The following is a 21,598-nucleotide window of genomic DNA, read 5'->3' as shown; positions in this document are numbered from 1 at the left end:
TCCCAAGAGAAACAGAACTTGGTAATAAGCTTTGTCTCTGAGAAGGGATGTCGCACTCAGAGTTAGTATCATTCAGTACTGCCATAGGTCTCCAGACTAAAGTATCTTTTAGTCTGGTTCCTCTAAGTTGTAGCATTCAGAACTCTGTCTTAGAGGTAGTTGTGCTAGTCGTTAAAATATGTTTTCAAGATAGTATCTCCCTGTTGTCACTTCCTCCAAACAAGTGTCCCAATAGCATTGTTAAGGAAATGTGCAATGCTTGCTACCTCTGACACACAACCTAATTAAGATCCCGTTGCCTAAGAAGACCAGGAGCTTTGCTAGAGCCGACATCAGTACAGCCACACACTTTCAGCACTCATAGGATGACCTACTTTTGGGGAGCGAAGACAAAAGTAAGGGGTTTGAGGGGAAAAGTGTGGAGAAGCTGTAGGACTGCATGATGGTCTGCCATGTTGTAGAGATTGTCCCAGCCTGATAATGTGCCTATGCTTTGGTCTACAGACTTTGATACTAGACTATGATGTTAACATCATTATATGGGAGAGATATCATATTGCAAATAGAAAAATAAGAATAAATGAAGAGTTATTTCCTATATGAGAATTATTTGGGTATTCTAAAAGGAATAAAATTTCCTGATAGAGATATGACTGATGCCATGAATCTAAGTAATCATCCAATTCATTTTGTCAAAGTACTTCTTTATTCTCTAGCGTTGACCACAGGGTCCTAGAATATGTAATCCAAATATGTTGATTTTAAACTTTACAATCCCCATTCTCTTAGACCGGTACGAAATCTACGCAGGTGCTACAGAGATGGTGAATCATGAAGTTTATGCCAAAGTACTTTGTAAAGCATAAATTATTTGAAAAATGCACAGCAGTCATCATGGGGACAGGTGATAGTACCAGTGGTAGTGAAAATCATAATTAATAAAATATACTGAAATGTGCTGGACAGAAAATTATACTTGCACTTACAGACCTGTATTCTAGTTCTGTGTACATCCCAAAACCTGGTATTCCGCCAAGACCACTTCTTTTCAAGTGGTGGCCATTGGTTCCCTCAGGCCCAGGTGAGCGGGGCCCAGGTGAGCGGGGCCCCCACACTTCCTTGCTTTTATCACTCAGCCATATCCCTCCCCTACCTTTCTCCCAGTTACTATCATCTACCAACCTTTTTCTCATTCTCAAGGCCTGTGGCCCCTGCCTTGTAGTCTTCCTCTCCTTCCCACGCAGGTCCTTCCATCCTCCTGGATGACTTCAACATCGACAGGGACCCTTATTCCGTTCCCTGGCTTCCCAGTCTCTAGACTTTGTCTGCAGTGACTCTCTCCTCCCCTCCCTCAAACACTTACTCCCAAAATCACATTCCTGACCTTGTGACCATCTCCACAATCGCTAATTCAAACCTCCTCTTCTCTTCCAATGTGCTTGATCCGTTACCCTTCCTAGTACCATCCTTTGGCCTCATCAAGGCCTCTGGTTCATGGACTTTTCTCCTTTCCTTTCTAACGTCTTTCCCTGATGCAGCGTAGATTCTGCGGTTCATCATTTCAGTAGCACCCTTGCCAATGCCCTGAACTCCCCTGGCCCTCTCCATTTTGTTTGCACCCTCTGACAGAGCTTCACCCCTAGATGAACCTTCCTGTCTGCTTCCCCCACTTCTGCAATCAGGCACTCTTGGGCAAATTCACCTCACAAGGCAGATTATTAATTCTAAATTAGTCATCTCTCATCTCACATGAACCTTGAACACCCAAAGGAAAATTCTAGCACATTTTTTCGATCTCCTCTACTATTATTTCAAACATTTCCCCTAAAGCCTCCAACCCTCAGCACCCCTCCTCTCTCCTAGCAAATGACATCCTGTTTTACCTCACTGAGAAGTTGAAGCCATCCAGCAGAAACTTCTTCAAAGGCCTGCCATCAGACCCACAAGGCTAGCAAACCTGCATACATCTTCTCTGTCATGTCTGGAGGTCACGAAAGGAGGTGTCCTCGCTGAGGTCGCCATGAACTCTGGCCACCCAATCCAGCGGGCAGTTCTCAGCCTTCCTAATCTTCGGCAGCATGTAACATGACCAACTGCTGTCCCCCAACATCCCCTATTCAGTTTCCTTCTGGGACACCACTCCAGACATCTCATCTACTTCCCTGGCCATTCCCGCAGCCTCATCCTCCCCTTCTATCATCCTTAAGTCTCAAACCCAGGCTTTTTTCTCCACTCAAACTGTGTATCTCTCCAGACAAAGGGACTATCATCAAAGACCATCAAAGACCAAGTTCATGCTCTTCCCCCACAAATGTGTTCTTTTTCTACTCCTCCCCGTCTCAGTGAATGTCACCACAGGGCATTCAGTTACAAAATCTGAAACCCACCTCTCCTTCACTACGTGTATCCAATTCATTGCCTCTTAAATACATCTTCTCTCTGCCCACTTCGCTTCATCTCCACTGACACCAGCCTAGTCCCCTTTGAGCTCTTTAAATCCACCTTGGTCCTCTGGGGTTTTGTTCTTTTCTGCAGGAAGATGGATGTTTTTATGATTCCAGTGACATCATGCCAGCCACTATGCAAGGGCTTCCTACTACACTTAGCATAAAACAAAATTACTTAACAATGTACCTTGTCCTGTTTCATGCAGCTCCTGCCTACTTCTCAGGCCTTGTTTTTGTACCACTTTGGTCCTTGGACTCTGTGCTCCAGACAAACTGGAATACCACTTTCCATTCTGCCACAGGACCTTTGCACATGCTGATCTTCCACCTGGAATGCTCTTCTTCTCCCAGCTCATCTCCTCTCTTAGTTAAAGCAAAGCTTTTCTTGACCCATGCAATCTAATTTGTGCCTATTTATTCTTCAGATTGTCCCCAGAGAAGCCTTCCCAGACTTAGCCAGCAGATTCTGTGATCTCAAAGAACTGGCTTTCTTTCCTTCGTGGATAGCAATCATTGTAACTTGTATTATATACTCATTTCTGAGAGTTTACCAGCATCAGTCTTCTCTAAATTGTAAGCTTAGTGCCTGGAATATAGTAAGTAACTAATAAATGGTTATTGAATGGGCAAGCCTTGATTCTGACCACCTTTAAAACTTGGGTAAGAATGTTAATTTTTCATTCTTTTTTAAATTAAAAGGTATATATAGTAAAGTATTTACAAAGCACTCTAAATGAGACAAAAGTTCTCCTCTATGTAGAGTTAATGAATTATTATTATTGTAAACTTTCCTCTTAAGATGCAAGGTCATCTAATATAAACTCTAATCTAATATAAACTCCTAAATGCTCTGAGCCTTTGTGTACAGGTATGTTTATTTGAGCATCAATATCAATACAGGAACATGATGGACACATATACTAAAGTCCTACTTACCTCATTATAGTTTCAATCACTTCTTGTAGCAACTTACAAGAAAAGTTTAGTCTAGTTCAGTTTATGTTAATTATTTTAGATTATGCAAGTACAATTAAAGCTAAGAAAAATGCTCATCCATGTCCTTTTAAGAGAAACACAACTTGAAAGAATTAGAGAGGAAAACATAAATATTTATTCTCATTAGAACTCATAAATGAATGTCGTATATTATTTTTATACTTTAGTATGTTATTTCTATTTATTATAAAAGTCACTGAGAGAGTGATGGAAATGAAGGGACTTGTTGGAGAAGAAAAATATGGAGATGCCAGAATGTGCCTCTGTTGAGCTCTTGCTCTACTGTCACTTTGCGTATTTGTTCTTCCACAGAAAGTGATGACCTCACGCTTGTAATCCCAGCACTTTGGGAGGCCTAGGCGGGCGGATCACTTGAGGTCGGGAGTTCCAGACCAGCCTGGCCAATGTAGTGAAAGCTCATCTCTACTAAAAATACAAAAATTAACAAAAATTATCCAGGCGTGGTAGTGCACACCTGTAATCCCAGCACTTTGGGAGGCCAAGGCGGGTGAATCACCTGAAGTCAGGAGTTTGAGACCAGCCTGGTCAACATGGTGAAACCCCGTCTGTACTAAAAATACAAAAAAATATCAGCCAGGTGTGGTGGCACGCACCTATAATCCCAGCTACTCGGGAGGCTGAAGTAGGAGAATCGCTTGAACCCAGGAGGTGGAGGTTGCGGTAAGCCGAGATCACACCACTGCACTCCAGCCTGGGCAACAGAGCAAGACTCCTTCTCAAAAAAGAAAAAGAAAAAAGAAGAAGAAGAAAAAAAAAAGAAAGTGATGACCTCTGTGTGTTTCTCTGTGCAGGTTTACAGAGAGCCAGTGCAAGAGCCCCTTCCCCCTACCGGAGAGACTTTGAGGCCAAGCTCCGCAATTTCTACAGAAAACTGGAAGCCAAAGGATTTGGTCAGGGTCCAGGGAAAATTAAGTGAGTGCTCCAGTGCTTGGCACTGAATTCAGACAGTAAATTTTTCAATCCCTTTCTCCCCTACACCCTTGTAATATTGTTTTTGAGATTGGCTACTCTGGTGTGGTAGTGGTTATGGTCTGAAGCGGGGAAAGAAGGAAGTTGGGAAGCTGGAAGGAAAGAGGAAAGGACGTTAAGAAATTGGAAGGGAGGCAGGAAGAGAAGGTAAGAGAGGGAAAGAGAATGAGAAAGAACAGAAGATTTTAGGCAAAGGCATGTCGAAAATCACAGGGTAGACCTTTTCAGAAAACAAGGAATCTTAAACTAAATAAAAAATCTCATATTTCCCTTCACTTATTCCTGGGAAAAAAAAATTAACTCATTGGTCAAATTTAAACTCTTGGTAACTTTGTAATTGAAGTCTAAGTAAAATGTTGTTTATATTTTCCCTTCTGGGTTTATTATTTTCATCTCACAAAGCTGAACCCAAACTCAGGAATCTTAAGCAATATCCTATGAGCTGATCAAAACGAATTATCTTAAAAGTAGTTCCATATGATGGAATGCACGAGAAGTGTACACATTTTCCTTGTGCTCCTGATGTTTTGAAAAGCGTGTTCAGATAATCCCTCGATGAACTGACGGAACCTGGGTCCTGCTCTTTCCTCTCTCATTGGAGAGGCTGGGGAGTGAGAACCTAAACCTGGGCACTCACAACTCACTTAGAACCCTGTCCAGCATCCTGACTTCAGGGCCACCGCTCACCACCCCTTCTCCTTCTCAGGCTCATTATTCGCCGGGATCATTTGTTGGAGGGAACCTTCAATCAGGTGATGGCCTATTCACGGAAAGAGCTCCAGCGAAACAAGCTCTACGTCACCTTTGTTGGAGAGGAGGGGTGAGGCACCAGGAGTTTTATGCAGACACCTAAGCATGGGTGGGCCAGAGCCTCAGGATCAGGGGTGACTTTTCTCAAGAAGGAGCAGGGTCACTGTCAGCCTTCACCCCAATGCGATTCTGATCACATCCTCCCAGGAGGTCCTTCTTTTCAGGTATTGCCAAGCTTTAAAAAATGCCATGTTCTTCAAAAACCTAAGATTATTGACATGCACAAGAGGATAAGCCAAAAATACAGTCCCAGAGCACTGGATCTTTCCTTTTTAGGTGGTGTACCCTTCTGAGTATCTAATTTTAAAAACTCTTTCTCTTAAAGTGCATGTATACAACTTCATGCCAAACTTTTCATATCATTTCAGTGATTTCATGGGAAACCACCTCAACCATGAAGGGCAAGCCCATGTAGGAGGACGTATCAAAATGAACTTGGAAGCCTTTTCAGTCCACCCACATACACATACATGCACACACGCATGCACACATTCACTGTTGCAGGAAATTCTTTTGTGTGTCCCACAACAAAGGCCTTGTATTCAATGGGCCAGCTGTGTGTTTTAGCTCAGAGGTGTTAGATGATCAAAAGAAAACACTAAGGAAAGCTGCCATAAGAGTTTATTCATGGACATCTTGTTAAGAAACATCTCCAAACCAATTACTGCATCCTCATTTTCTACAGCAAATTGATACTTCCACTGGTATTCACTCCAAAGAGCAGAGGCTGCTCTCTGCTTTCCCCAGCACCCAACTCTGAAAGGGCACACTAGAATCTGGGTGCAAACAGGTCCCCCCACCTCCGGGCACAGAATGAGCTTCCTGGACCTCTGCTTTCTTTGCAGCCTGGACTACAGTGGCCCCTCGCGGGAGTTCTTCTTCCTTCTGTCTCAGGAGCTCTTCAACCCTTACTATGGACTCTTTGAGTACTCGGCAAATGATACTTACACGGTGCAGATCAGCCCCATGTCCGCATTTGTAGAAAATCATCTTGAGTGGTAAGCTCTATAATGTTCACTTTCTTGTATTTGAAAGTTCTCCTCTTTCTTAGTCAGAATTCAGCAGCATTTCTCAAAGGCCACTGTGTTTAGAGCAGTGTCCGGATGTTATGAGGGATGAGAGTGAATGACACAGCCCAAGAAGGAAGAATCTGTTAGTCTTCACCCAGAACACAAGATGAATTTACCAAGGATGCTGATAATATAGCAACTGCAAATTGATATGAGAAAGAATAATTGCCTACTGAGAAGACACTAAGATCAGTAGACATAGGTCATGAATGTTGATAATTTTACTAAAATCATAAGGTCCCAGTGGAAGCTTCTTGGAGGTATTTATGGGTTTGAAATTCTTTGACCTTGGACCAATGGCTTTAGCACTGTGGACACTGGCTTCTGCATCTTACTGTAAAATACGGCTATTGGGTCAGATGATCTCTAAGCATTCTTCTGACTTGAAAATCCAGTATGTCTTTGGTTCCTGGGTTGTCTGCTGTTGAGGCATTCTATTACCACTTACCGATATGTGTAAGAAGATTGGTATCAGTCAATGCTGTGCAGTTTTGTGGTGCAGATGTGGGTATTAGAGGTCTCCAGAAAGCTGCTGGGACACCTGGGATGCAGGCACTTTCCTGCTGCATCACCACATGCCTGATTTGAAAATTACCACTGTTCTGACTGCAGGAGCTCCTGCTGTTGAGAGGGAAATGAGTCCTGGAGATGGCTAATGTGAGTTCTTCTGACATGACTTATTTATGCTGCTGTTGAAGGGAGCCATTGGGGTGACACCTGCGCCTGCTGGCCTTAGAACCCAAGTTCCTATAGTTTGTCTGTAGAGCATCAGTATAACCCACCTGTGCTAAGGCTTCCAGATATTGCACATGCCTTCTCTCCAAATGCACTCCCAGCCCTGAAGTTCTTGAGCTGAGGTAGAGTGAGTGAGTGCACACCGAGGGTCTGGCACAAGATGAAACAAAACATGCCCTTTGTCACCCCAGAACTTGTGAATAAGTGGATGATGGAGCAGAGCAGGCAAGTCACCGTGGACAGGCCCAAGAATGGAATGTGCCTCTCACTGAGCTCACATTCAGGCAGGCTCCATTCTGATGGTAGGGAGTGCTATGACCTGTAACATAGGAATATACACATACACAGATTATACCTAATACAATCCCTCAACTAGCTCTTAGTTCGTGAGCGTGAAATTTAAGATGGTGTCTTAGAGATCATGAATTGGAATCAGCAATCAACAGAGAAATATTTTCATCAAATATCTACCATATAAGACTATGCTGGGTAGTGTCAGGAATACCTTCGCTAATTTAACAATTATAAATTAAGCACATAGTATGTGCTGGGAGGATACAAACATAAAATGAGCAAGGTCTCATGCCTCAAAGAGACTAGTGTGAGGAACACATGAGCCAACCAACAATTACAATACAATAGCTTAAATGCTCACTTATACGCACATATACATATGTGGGCATATGTTTGCCTGAGATACATAGATAAGCCTGAGAATGTATTCAATCACAAGGGAAAAATATCTCACTCTGTCCAAGTTAGGGGGTCAGGGAGTGGGGAGTGGAGTCTGTGAATCTTACAAAAAGAGGAGACGGTGGCATAGGACAACAGGGAGAAGTACCACAGTGGGATGAATGGAAGCTGACGTTTGAAGAAAACCTTGGTGTCAAGCATGTTTCAGTGCAGCCACAAAATAAGGCCACAGGTGAAGGCCTGATGGGAAGCACAGAAGATACTGTGGCCCACACTTGGCTGGACTGCCTGTTAAAAGTGGCCTCCGTCGCTTTCCACAGTGACCATGCCTTGCCTGCTGCCCCGTCCCTGCAACCAACCTGGCTTTGTGGCCTTCTGCTCATCCATGCACTGCAGGGCTGAAGAGGCTCTGTAGATGTGTCCGTTACACTTTATCACATTAAGGAAGGAAATTGTGTGATACAGGGATTTTGCAAGAATTACCAAAGTTCTCTGGATGGATCCCTGATGAGGGCTTCACAGTGCCTGTCCTCGCAATGCAGGTTAACTGCTGTGTCCTTTGTTAGAGGACTTGGCCCCGCACTAAGCATGCTGAGTTTCATCTGCTGATGTTTTCACTCATGTGGAGAGTATTTGTGATGCATCCTGGAAACGCAATTGCAGGTAGCTTTCTGAGCCGACTAGCAATCTAAACTGAGCCCACGGTGATGAGATTTTCTTCAATGCCACTCTTTGGATGTTGCTGACTTGTGATGAAATGGGCAGGGAACTCCCTTCTGATTTAAAGCTGCAACTCTGAATGCCTCAGTCCCAGAGTCCTCAGCCTGGTATGCAGAACAAGCCCCTTCACCTCCACGGGGTCAGAGATCAGATTGTATCATGACCCTCCATGTGGAGTCACACTTTTCTTCTCTTATCAGTGGCTCCAAATTTCCGAGCAAGGGAAACTGGTTTTCTTTGCACAGAGCCACAGCTGACTGAACGTAAGCCACCTAGGAAGAGTCTCATTTAGATTTTAACAGGAAGCCCTGATCAGCTTTGGGACATCTTAACAAAACCATGATGCTGCAGTTATTCCTTTTGTTTATTTTTTGTTATTTTCTTGTGCCATGTGGCAAATAGTTTAACAAACAAAACATGCAGGTTTCACCTATCTTGTGCCCCTGAGTGGCTCGTTAAGCTCTTTGGCCAGCATTTTAGCAAAAGGAGGCTAGGAGAGCCCAGATCTGGTGATGTGGCTTTGGGTATTTTGCACAAAATGCTGGCAGTGTGTGGGTGCTGTGGCACCTGCCTGAGACCTGTTGCTGTCATTCCTGCAGCCCGCAGGTCCATGACACTCAGGAAACCAGAATCCTGAGTCCTCAAATCTGATTGCTCACAACTGGTACCACTGGCTGCCTCTTAACTGCCCACAGCGTGGGCGTGGCTGCTGCTGATCTCGGCTCGGTGTCAGGTGCTCCTTCCACCTTCTGAGGGAGTTCATCAGGAGATTCATGGAGGCTGTGAAGAGGATGACAATCATCAGAGCCTGTGCATCACTCATAAGGAAATGGAGAAACCAAAAGATTACAAGGCTTTCTATGGGTACAGCCTTGACTTTGTAAAGCAGGACATTGTCCCTTGACACAGGACAAGCCAGATCAGGATTTGGCCTGCAGGGAGGACAGAGGTGCCTTCATGGACACCCACGCCCTGCCCACCTCCCTTCACTCTGGAATCAGAGATAAGCATAACCACAGACCCAAAATAAACATGGCAAACACAGGTCAGCTTCGAAAGTTGTTGTTGGTTTTTTCCAAAAATGGAAATTTCATTCTCTAGTAAGGCATATCAGAAAATGCTGTGAAAGTGGTATTCATATTTTATTAAATTTATAAATGTATAAAACGCTGATGAGCTAAATGGATCTATTTTGTACTGCTGAGCATAATTTTATATGTTATCATAATCATTAATAAAAATTAGATTAATTTAAAAGTCAGTTGCTTGTAGGCTAGTGAAATAGTGAAAGGACTGGAGTTTTCGTTTAACTGGAAGAATTATTACCACTTAACATACACACATTTAATACCGATTGGTTTGCTATGGAGGAATAACTGAGAAACCAAATGCACTGAGTAGAGTTTATATGAATGTTTTAACACAGCCACTCTTACATGATTATTTTTTTTAATGCCTAGCAAAAATCCATTATAAGGCTTCAAAGGATTAAACATCACTCAGGATTGACATGGTACTCAGCTGTGGCTGGAGGCAGCATCTTTGCAGTGGTCAATTTTATCTTTTTTGTTGTTGTTATTCTGCTTCTTTATCCTTCGCTGACCTTCTTCTGTGTCCCATCCTCTTACACATTTTCTGAGTTCCCTCTAAAAAATAAGCTCTATTGGAGCAGAGACACTTTTGTCTTATTTCACTCTAGCACAACACCTGGCACTTTCAGGTGTTCAGAACATCTCCCCGACCACTGGGTGCCTAAATGAGTATTATTCCACAAGTCACACCAGTCTCTTCCTTCTAGCAGGGTTAAGATTAATAGAGTGCTCCCTCCTGCCATGTGCAATTAATTGCTCAAATTTCACACTTTTCTGTATTATCTGTGGTTTTAAAGCCCTTGCAAAGTCAGCGATAAATGCACATGTCCCTTAAGAGCTTTACACTCTGGGAATCTGCTCTCCATGATGCGTGAATGCTGCTTGTTACTAAAGGAAGGCCTCCTCCTTCTTCTCACACTGCATGTGGTCCTGCAGCGGCCACTTCCAGGCGAGGCACTGCCCAAAGACATCAATGGAGAAACCCCCGACACTGTGTCCTTCCTCTGAAAGCTCCCCTTTGAGAGTAGGTACTTGACATTCTGGGCTTCCTGCTCCCTGTGTGTGGGCTTTGTATCCATTGGAATAGAGCCAGCTTAATCAAAAGCCCTAGCAGGGCATCATGATTCCACCCACTTCCTTTCTTTCTAGTCCAGTGTTGAGACATACCAATATGAATAAATATAGTGAAAATTCTGTGTTACACACATTAAGTAAGCTGGAAAAAAAAACTGTTTTGGGGTTTTGTTTTGTTTTTTTGTCTTTTGCTTTTGGTCAGGATTTTTGATTTTTGTTTTGTTTTGTTTTGTTGCCTTTGGCCTAAAGAGACTTTCTGCAATTGCTGTTTCATTACTTATTTGTACGACTGACTTCCAAACTGAAAGGACCGTGTCAAAGTCAGCAGTGATAATATTCAGGCCAAGGAGAGAGAGGAGATAGAGTCAGAAGAGCTCTTTCAAAGCTGGAGCCTAGAAGGGACCACCCATGGACACTGTGGTCACTCATGGACACAGCCCCTGCGAGACCTGGCCACAGCAGGGCAAAGCAGGGAAATAACACTCTCAATCAACACTCTTCTTCCACCCTCCAGTCCCAATGGCCAAACCCAACCATAAACCAGAGGACAGAGGCTCTCCAGTTACTGCAACCCACAGTGGCCAGTCCCTAGGTCACAGAGCAGGACAGAAAAAGATGGGAAATTAGTGGAGGACAGGAAAGCAGGGAATGGAAAATTACCACAAGAGCCTATACATTTCAGGACATTCAACCCATCCACCGGAAATCTTATAATTTATAGAACAGTGTGTGTCTGTTGTGTCTTTGATGACAGAAGTCTTGGAATACTAGTCCAAATTTCTTTTTTCTTTTATTTTCTTTTTTTTGAGATGGAGTTTCACTCTTGTCCCCCAGGCTGAGTGCAATCTTGGCTCACTGCAACCTCCACCTCCTGGGTTCAAGCGAGTCTCCTGCCTCAGCCTCCCAAGTAGCTGGGATTACAGGCGCATGCCACCACGCCCAGCTAATTTTTGTATTTTTAGTAGAGACGGGGTTTCACCATGTTGGACAGGGTGGTCTCAAACTCCTGACCTCGGTGATCCACCCTCCTTGGCCTCCCAAAGTGCTGGGATTACAGGCGTGAGCCAACATGCCCAGCCTATTCCAAATTTCATATCTTCATTCTTTGATTATGATGATGTCATTTGTATATTGATGAGGCACTCATATGCTACTTTTTTATCCTTTTCATATTTATTGTATCCTGATTTTCTATCTTTAGGGATACAGAATTTAATAATTAAGCTAAATAATGAAGGATCCATTGAGAACATGCTAAATATACCAGACACTGTCTAACAATATTATAACCCAGATATAATGTTATTATTACAACATTATAACCCAGATACTGAGTTATCCTACTTTTACAGATGAGGAAAATGAAGTGCAGACATAAACAAAGCCACAGAGATAGTCGAGGACCAGGTAGGAATAGGAACCCAGGTATCATGGCTCTATCATCTGGATCTAGCCCCCATTCAAAGGCAAAGTCAGATATATAATTGGTAAAATTAAAATACAATGTGACCAACGCTGTGCATACCTCTGTTATAGTGCTTATCACGTTGTATTGTAATAATGAGGTACAAGGAACTTTGGAAAAATGAATGAGAATAATTGGCTGGCAGAGAAGACAAGTGGGGAATTCTAGATGGAGGGCCCAGCGTTCACAGCAGATGTCAGTCTGGTGTGGCCTCAGAAGAGAGAAAGAGGCTGGAAAGGCATCCTGGTGTCGGGTAGGGAAAAGCATTTGATGGCATTCCCGGGCGTTTGGGTTTTGTCATGAAGATGACAATGACAGGGAGCCAGGCATTTCATTAGTAAAGGAAGAGCCTGATCAGATCTTTATTAAACTCAGAAAGTCAACTCTGGTTACAAGTGGAAGATGAACTGGAATGGGCAATAGGGGTGTCATTTAAGAGGCTAGTGAAATAGTTGTTGGAAGAGAGATTAAAGAATCAAAATACGGCAGAAGCAGTAGAAATGGAAAGATTTTTCAGAAGGAGCATGAACAAATGAATGAAGAAAACTTGGTGATAGATTATAAATGGTGGGAGGTTAAGTATATGACAGGCTAAATAGCTTGAAATGACATTGGTGATCACCTAAAATTCTACCAAATACTTACCAGTGCAAAGACACCTTTTTAAAAATCAACCTACCATTCCTTCTTTATGTAGTACCCTCTATTTTAAATGATACTTCTTTATAATCTGAATTAGCCAGATTATAGTAGCACACTCCCAGATGCTGTGAGATATGTTATTTCAACATTTTTGATATTTACCAAAACTTTGTGTCATTGGAAACTCTTCACTTACTTGCTACAAAATTACATATAAGAAACTACCAAGTTAAAATGCTCACATATTTTGAATGGAGGCATAAAAAACAAAACTATAAATGAATTGTGAAAGGTCCAAATTTATTTTTATGTCTAATACAATGCATGAATATTGCAAATGCATATAGTTTCAAACTATTATGTTTATATAAGAAAGATTCACATTTAAGTTCAAACATTCCCTTCTCTAAGGGTCTTTACTGAGCACTCAATTTAAAATAGTGCATCCATTTATAATTTTCCAACTTAACATCTTACTTTAATATATTGACTGAATTTATCACTATATAAAGTATTAATATGTTTACAATTCGTTGTCGTTTCTTCCCGAAAATGTAAGCCCAGTGAGACCAGAGTCTTGGCTGTAGCTTTCCTAGTCACACACTTGGCACTCAGTAAATATGTGTGGAAGGAAGGAAGGAAAAAAAGAAAGGAGGGAGGGAAGAAGAGAGGCTGGACAGATAGACGGATGGTTGAATGGAAGGATGAATGGATGGATGGAATACTTCTCAGGTAAAACTTCTTGGTTAATGAGAATTTTTATCTCATTTCAATTTTTAGTCCAGAATATTTAAACTAAAATAAAATAAATAAAAACAGTAAAAATAAATAAATAAATTTGGAGCTTCTCACTCATTGTTGCGTGTCATTTAAGCTCCTACCAGCTATTCTCTCTGAAATCACCACTGGAAATTCTTTTTGTCCCAATCATTCTGAATGTCACTTTTCCTGGAGCAAATCTAAGATGCCCTAAAAGTCTGAACAATTGAAATAGGTGAGTTCCTTCTCTATTCCTAGGAAGAATATCAGAGCCTCAGACACATTTTCTTTGTCTTAAGTACAGTCATGTGTCACTTAACGACAGGGATACTTCTGAGAAATGCATCACTAAGCAATTTTATCATTGTGTGAACATCATAGAGTGGAATTACACAAACCTAGATGGCAGAGCCTAACTCACACCTATGCTCTATGGTATAGCCTATTGCTCCTGGGCAACAAACCTGCACAACATGTTACTATACTGAATACCTTAGGCAACTGTAACAAAATAGCAAGTATTTGTGTATCTCAACATAGCTAAACATAGAAAAAGTACAGTAAAATTATTGTATAGAAGATAAGAAATGGTACACCTGTATAGGGAAGCTCCGTTATAATCTTTTGAGACCACCATTGTATATGTGGTCTGTCATTAACTGAAATGTGGTTATGTGGCCTATGCTTGTGCTAACATGTATCATTTTAAGAAATGACTACGTTATGAGTCACTCTTTACATAATTGTCAGTGTGAGAAGGATTTTCAGAGCCAGATTTCAGATTTGATGCTGTTAATCAGTTTCTCTGCAGCCACCAAAATGTCTGTGTGCTCATTTATGTCTGTGGTGGTGATGAATCTAACCTTACAGTTGTCACAATCAGACATTTTACCACCTCTCAAACCAAAATTTCCAAGAGGATCCCAAGGCCCTTTGCTAACTGCAAAATGAACAGACTCCCCTCTCCCCTGCCCCCTTCTGCCCCAGCCCCGACCTCTCTGCCTTCCCAAGCAGATACTACCTGGGTGGTAAAAATCTTTTGTTTTCAGGTCTTTAGCAAGGGGAAGTCGGGGAGGAGAGAAGCTCTTTTGTGCATGTTTAGAGTTTGTCCAAGTGGGTAAGTGGGTATTAAGTGTAATTGTAGAGTTTTATGGAACTTAAGAAATCCTGGATAACACATTTTAAATATCCCTTGCTACATCTGCAGAGTCTTGAATTAGTAGGTAGAAACCACAACATTATGAGATCCCACTGGGTGTCTCATGGCCCTTCAACCTCCCAGGGCCCTCCTGACAGAAGAGCTCAGTGTGGACTTTTGATCTGAGTTTAAGATCAGGTAAGCCCCAGCCCCAGACCTACCCCTAACAACAGCCCCTGGGTTCTTTCACGAACACCTACAAGAGCTTTGCTGACCCCATCTCTGGCTGAATCTCAGTAGCCTCCCTATCAATTCTCAAAGAAGATGTGCAGCAAAAGTTAGATGAGAAGTCACCATAGAATGTGCGGGATTGGTTGGGATTCTGCCTGTCCTATTTCCGAACCCAGCTTTCTTCAGAATGTGTGAGAAACTTCCAGTAGGAAAAGAATTAACTCTTTAGTTAATGATGCCAGTACTGTAACTGGGTATGCAACCAAAAGAAAATTATGTTAGATTCCTCTCTACTTTGAAAATACTTGAAAAAAAGGAATGAAATTTCTTCAGGAAAATCTAGGTGAATTTATGCATATGCTAGAACATAAAAATCATTGAGAACATAAAATGAACTCAAGAAACCTTGAGTGGTAGAGACCTTTTTAGAGACAATCAGTCTTTTTAATCAACAACTAGAATCTGTAAAAGAAAAGAAAGGCCGGGCACAGTGGCTCAAGCCTGTAATCCCAACACTTTAGGAGGCCGAGGCGGGTGGATCACTTGAGGTCAGGAGTTTGAGACCATCCTGGCCAACATGGTGAAACCCTGTCTCTACTAAAAAATACAAAAATTAACCAGGCCTAGTGGCATATGCCTGTAATCCCAGCTACTCAGGAGGCTGAGGCAGGAGAATTGCTTGAACTCGGGTGGCGAAGGTTGCAATGGGCCTGGATCGAGCCACTGCGCTCCAGCCTGGGCAACAGAGTGAGACTCCATCTCAAAAAAAAAAAAAAGTATTTGAATATATAAAAGTTAAAATACTTTTATGACAAAAATACCATAAACAAGGTCAAAAGACAAGCTTTGATCTTGAAAATTAATCTTTGCAACTCAAGAAAATCAGAGGTTGAAAATCTGTAATACAAATTTCAAAGAGCTCTTACAACTTGAAAAAAAGAGGAGATACAACCCTGGGAAAACTGGCAAAGAATATGAAACAGTTGGTCAGAGAAGAACAAATTCAAATGATTGATAAACCCATTAAAAAATTTCAACTTTTCCAGTGGTGAAGGAAATGAAAACTAAGGTAACAATGATATATCACTTTATAATGATCAAATTGCCAAAAATTAAAGAGTTATTTATTTTTGGAGGGGACATAAGTAAAAGGATGCTTTCATACATTGTTGGTAGAAACATGCATGAAAGCAATTTTATAGCCTTTCGGGGGGAATGCAATCCACAATATAAACTAAAATTTTTAAAACCCCTATACCCTTTAGCCCATAAAGTTATCTCATAGAAACAAAAGCACCAATATTCAGTACTTTTATAATAACAGGTAATATTTATTGAGCCCTTATTATGGGCCAGGTATTTTTGCAAAGGCTCGACATGAATTACATAACCTAGTATAATCCTCTATTTTACAAATGAGGAAACTGATACCCATAGAGGTTTAAACTTGCCCAATACAAGAGCTAGTAAGTGACAGAGGTAGGGAGCAATCACATGCAGCCTGACTCTAGAGTGCAGACTTTTTTTTTTTTAGACAGAGTCTTGCTCTGTCACCAGGCTGGAGTGCAATGGCACGATCTTGGCTCACTGCAACCTCCACCTCCCTGGTTCAAGCGATTCTCCTGCCTCAGCCTCCTGAGTAGCTGGGACTACAGGCGCCCACTACTACACCCGGCTAATTTTTGTATTTTTAGTAGAGACGGGGTTTCACTATTTTGGCCAGGCTGGTCTCAAACTCCTGACCTCATGATTGGCCCGCCTCGGCCTCCCAAAGTGCTGGGATTACAGGCATGAGCCACTGCACCTGGCCTAGTGCAGACTTTTAAAAGCTATGCTGGACTGCCGCACAAAACACACAGGTGTGTTTATTTCAGCATTGTTTGTAAAGACACAAACCTAGAAGCAATGCAAATGTCCATCAGCAGGGGAATGGTTAAATGTATTATAGCAGATCCACACTGCATAGTCATATGAGGCATAAAAAAGACTGAATTAGAACATTACCAGGTGATAGAGATTTCCTCAAGATATTGTTGAGAAAAGAAAAGCAGAAAAGCATGAAAAATGCAATTCAAATATTGAAAAATAGTAACCCCAAGCCTGTGTGTATGTAGCTAGAGATATGTAAATATAAATATATTAGTATGTGATTATATGATTCAGATAAAAAATATGAAAGGGCACATTTTAGATTATCAATATGAGTCACAGGAGATGAGCCAAGGTAACAGGAGCCAGCCACGCCAGGAGAAGCCAAAATCTATATAAAAATTACATCTGTGTGTAAAAAATAAATAAATCTCTTACAGCCAAGATGCCATTTGGTACAAATGTCTTAGCTTAATTATTAGTGGTAAACAAATATCTTAGATATGCATTCATCAATGCACTATTCTTATCACCTAAGGACTTGATGCTGGGTTCTACAAAGTGTTCTACACATGAGCTCCTGGCATATTGTGAATGCCTCATGTATATGGTACAACTGTGCTCACCCTACCCCGGGTCTCTTCCCTTAATTTATCTCTTTTTGCCATTTATCCCCCCTTTACTCAGCACAGACCTCTTTACTAATTCCCTACTGCCTACGAAATGGAGTCTGGACTCCTCGGATTCTCAGGACAGCCAAAGCACGAAGACCACCTGCCTTGAGATACCATCTGCCCCTCCCGGGCAGCTCCTCCTCTGCCCTCCCCACACTTCCTTAGGCTTTGCTCTGCTGCCCATATGTGCGCGATTGTTTCTTCTGTTCTTCTTCTCTCATTTATATGGGCGCAAATTTCCTACCCTGAAAATCCACTTAAAATACTGCGTAGTTCCTTCATGATTTCTTCATGATTTCCTGAACCTTCTCAAGACAAATATGTTCGTCTTCTCTTGAATTCTTTTTTTTATTATTATTATTATTCTACTGTAAGTTTTTTTAAAAAAACCCAAAGGTTTCCAAACCCTTTTAGCTGGAACCTTGTTCTCCAGTCTAGAACAGATGAAAGTGAAGCCAGGCTCTGGCAAGGAGGAGGGGTGCCTGGTCCACTGAGCCCCTCAGGCTCTTCCTCCTCCCCATCTCTATGCTTCTGTGCAAAATAGCTTGAGAAAGCACTGCTCTAATCTACTGTCTGCATCTCTCCTTCCATCCCTCCCTGGCCACTTTGTGTTAGCTTTTAAACTGGATCAGGGCAACATCTTATTGTTCGGGTTTGCCCTCTGCAGCCAGCGTGGTTTCTGGCATGGAGGCAGCACCCTTCAGGTCCTGAGGCAGGTGCCACACAGCAAAAGGCAAACCCAGGTTTCATGCCTGCTCCAACTCTCAGTAGAACCTGGGCAGCTTTCTTAACCTATCTGAGTCTAAGCCTCCTAGTTCACCAAAAGGACACAAGAGTGCCTGATGTGGTTTGAAGGATGCGTCTCTCAGAATTCATGTGTTGAAACTTAATCACCGAAGTGATGATATTAAGAGGTGGGGCCTTTAAGAAGTGATTAAACGATGAGGGCAGAGTCATGAATGGGAGTAAGGCCCTTATGAAAGGCCTTGAGAGAGTGAGTTTGCCCACTAGGTACAGTAGCACCACCACGACCACCCCCAGCTGTCACAACCAAAAATGTTTCCAGACATTGCCATAATTCTCCTAGGAGGCAAAATCACTCTCTTGAGAACCACTGTTTTCGTGATGGAAGACTGGAAAAAGAAAAGGTTAAGCAAAATTTTTGCAGGATAAAAAGTATTTCTGTAGGCCTAGAGTTTTAGGAAAACGTTTTCGGCCTTGGAATATGTCATTGCTGCGGGTTGAATGTATGTGTTTTTCCAAAATTCATAGGTTGGAACTTAACCCCCAAGGTGATCGTATTAAGAAGTCAGACCTTGGCTGGGCAAGGAAAGTCATGCCTGTAATCCCAGCACTTTGGGAGGCCAAGGCGGGTGGATCACCTGAGGTCAGGAGTTCAAGACCAGTCTGACAACATGGTGAAACCCCATCTCTACTAAAAATACAAAAATTAGCCAGGCGTGATGGCACATGACTGTAATCCCAGCTACTCAGGAAGGCTAAAGCAGGAGAATCACTTGAACCTGGGAGGCAGAGGTTGCAGTGAGCCTAATTGCATTGTACTCCAGCCTAGGCAACAAAAGCAAAACTCCATCTCAAGAACAAACAACAACAAAAAAAGAAGTGAGGTCTTTGGGAAAGTGATTAAGTCATGAAGCCTCCACCTTTGTGAATGGAATCAGTCCCCCTATAAAAGAGGTTGAAGGGAGTGGCCTAGCCCCTTTTGTTCTTCTCATCCTGCCATTTGAGGATACAGCAAGGTGTCCATCTTAGAAGCAGAGAACAAGGCCTTACCAGACCCTGAATCTTTTGGCACCTTGATCTTGGGTTTCTTAGCCTTCAGAGCTGTGAGAAATAAATTTCTATTATTTATAAATTACTCAAGCCATGGTATTTTGTTATAGCCACAGGAATGAACTAAAACACTCACATGTTAGACCTCTCTGATTATTGGACCAGCATAACTGAACCACACACTTTAGTTTTCAAATGTTGGCAACTGAAGAACTTACTTTAAGTAATGACCTTCAAGTAATGACCAGGTGAGTCTCGGTGCAGTCAGTCCACTGAGTTCATGTCCTGATTCCCTGCTAGTCCATCCAGAAGAGAATCTCCCAGATGCTGTTATCATTTGCTTCCCAAGACAGTTGCCTCCTGAACTGAGTCAGAGGGAAAAGCTTAGATAGAAGCCACACCTCTGTCTCCAGCCATAAGCGGGCTGCTGGAAGCATTCCCACAGAGTTGCCATGGGCTCTTCATGAAGGCTGGAGGTTAGCTATGGCCCTGGTGTGCTCTCACCTGCCCCACAACAGCCACCTCACCCTCCAAGCAAGCCTGCAGCTGCGCAGGAGTTCCAGACGCCATGCTTCAGTCCTCCCACAGGCCAAGAGGGAAAAGTTACAAAGCAAACCACTGGTGGGGATGCCAGGGCTTACACCAAACCCACTATTAGCTGTGGAGACAGGAGACTAGCCTACGGCCAAACCCTGAACTGAGCCCAGAAGAATGTGCACGGAGCACAGGGAATGACAGTAATGCTGGCCTTGGTATAAGAGCCAGGAGCAGAGAAACTTGATTGTGCCAGGAGGACAGGGAGCTGCAAAGAATCAAAACTCCGCTTCAGTAATATGTATTCCAAAAACAGCTCCATGGTGGGGATGTTATTGCTGGCGCTTCCCCTTACTCTTTGTACTGTGTGTTCACTTTCCAAAGGTAGTTCTGCTTGTTTGTTTGTTTTGAGATGGAATTTCGCTCTTGTCCCCCAGGCTAGAGTGCAATGGCACGATCTTGGCTCACTGCAACCTCCTCCTCCCAGGTTCAAGCAATTCTCCTGCCTCAGCCTCTCAAGTAGCTGGGATTACAGGTGTATGCCACCAGGCCCGGCTAATTTTTGTGGTTTTAGTACAGAAGGGGTTTCTCCATGTTGGCCAGGGGGGGTCTCGAACTCCTGACCTCAGGTGATTCACCTGCCTCGGCCTCCCAAAGTGCTGGGATTATAGTCATGAGCCACCATGCCTGGCCTTGCTCGTATTTTTAAATACCAGCATCAAACAGCCCTGAAAACTGCTCTTTCTAGGAGCTTGGCTTTGTGGGGCCGCTAGAAGGTTGCAAGGCCTTTGAGGAGACAATGTCAGAAGACAGACAAATCTTGAATTATAAGAGAGAGCAAAAAGTGGATGGAAGAAGAGCCCAGAGGAGGCAGGGAAAGGCAATAGATAGCCCAAGTGGAGATATTAACTTTGAAAAAGAGTCAGCCCCAGCAGGAGAATTGCTTGAACCCAGGAGGTGGAGGTTGCAGTGAGCAGAGATCTCGCCATTGCACTCCAGCCTGAGCAACAAGAGGGAAACGCCATCTCAAAAAAAGAAAAGAGTCAGCCCCTTTTTCCTTGAGATGGAGGGAAATAAATGGCAAGTGTAGATTGCAGATGTACTTACTAATGAGAGAGGCGCCAAAAGCAAGAACTGGAGGGAGAGGCTGGTGATATGAGGGGGATTAGATAAAAAGAAGACCCCCCTAATTAGTGGGGTGTGAGGAGGCAAGGATGCATGTGCCTGCAGGCGGTGGTGTGAGAGGAGGCCAACTGGAGCCCTTCATACTCTCAGCTCTAGAAAAGCCTTTGTCCTCCATCCCTTCTTCCAGTATCCATGAGGAAAATGCAGTGAGTGATGCCTAAGGCAAAAAACTTCACTTTTGACCTTCAGACTATGTTTTTCATCTTTAAAAAAAGATGAGGGACTTGGAATGGGTGGTTCTCAAATTTTAGAAAGCAACTGCAGAATTTATTTTAAATGCAGATTTCCATAACCCACCCCATAGAGTCTGATCTCCAGGCACCTAGAGCTTAACAAACACCCCAGGGATTCAGATACCAATGGAAGGGTCACCCCACCTTTGAGAAATTCTGCCTCAGATGTTAGCAGCGTCAAGAGCTTTTCGAAGAGTGTGAGAAAAAAAGCTGGCTGTTCATGCAATTTTCACACTCTGAAATGAAATCTACCCCAGGCAGACACAACAGGTTTTCACTAGATTTTCTAATATATAAGAAGTTAGAAAGTATGAAAGGCCCAAACCTGAAAGCAGTAACACTGGGTAAAGCATGGAAACATACATTGTGTGGGAACGTCATGAAGTCTTATGTACTTAAATAATGAGGTTGAGAAAGGATAATTATTTTTAATTAAAGTTATGAGGAT

At 42.7% G+C, this 21,598-nt stretch overlaps 1 protein-coding gene across 10 annotated transcripts in view; it reads left to right on the top strand.

Moving 5' to 3' along the window:
* HECW1 (HECT, C2 and WW domain containing E3 ubiquitin protein ligase 1) overlaps positions 1-21,598 on the top strand; it is a 456,699-nt gene that overhangs the window by 397,337 nt on the left and 37,764 nt on the right. For all 10 annotated transcript variants that reach the window (XM_054558880.2, XM_054558879.2, XM_054558881.2 and 7 more), the window contains 3 exon segments: positions 4,256-4,376; positions 5,140-5,253; positions 6,089-6,241. In XM_054558880.2, the coding sequence (XP_054414855.1) occupies positions 4,256-4,376; positions 5,140-5,253; positions 6,089-6,241 (388 nt within the window).

This window comes from Pongo abelii, chromosome 6, assembly GCF_028885655.2.
Source record: "Pongo abelii isolate AG06213 chromosome 6, NHGRI_mPonAbe1-v2.0_pri, whole genome shotgun sequence".
In the NCBI taxonomy this organism is placed as follows: Eukaryota; Metazoa; Chordata; class Mammalia; order Primates; family Hominidae; genus Pongo; species Pongo abelii.
The sequence above is the reverse complement of the archived record's forward strand: the minus strand, read 5'-3'. Positions and strand labels throughout refer to the sequence as shown.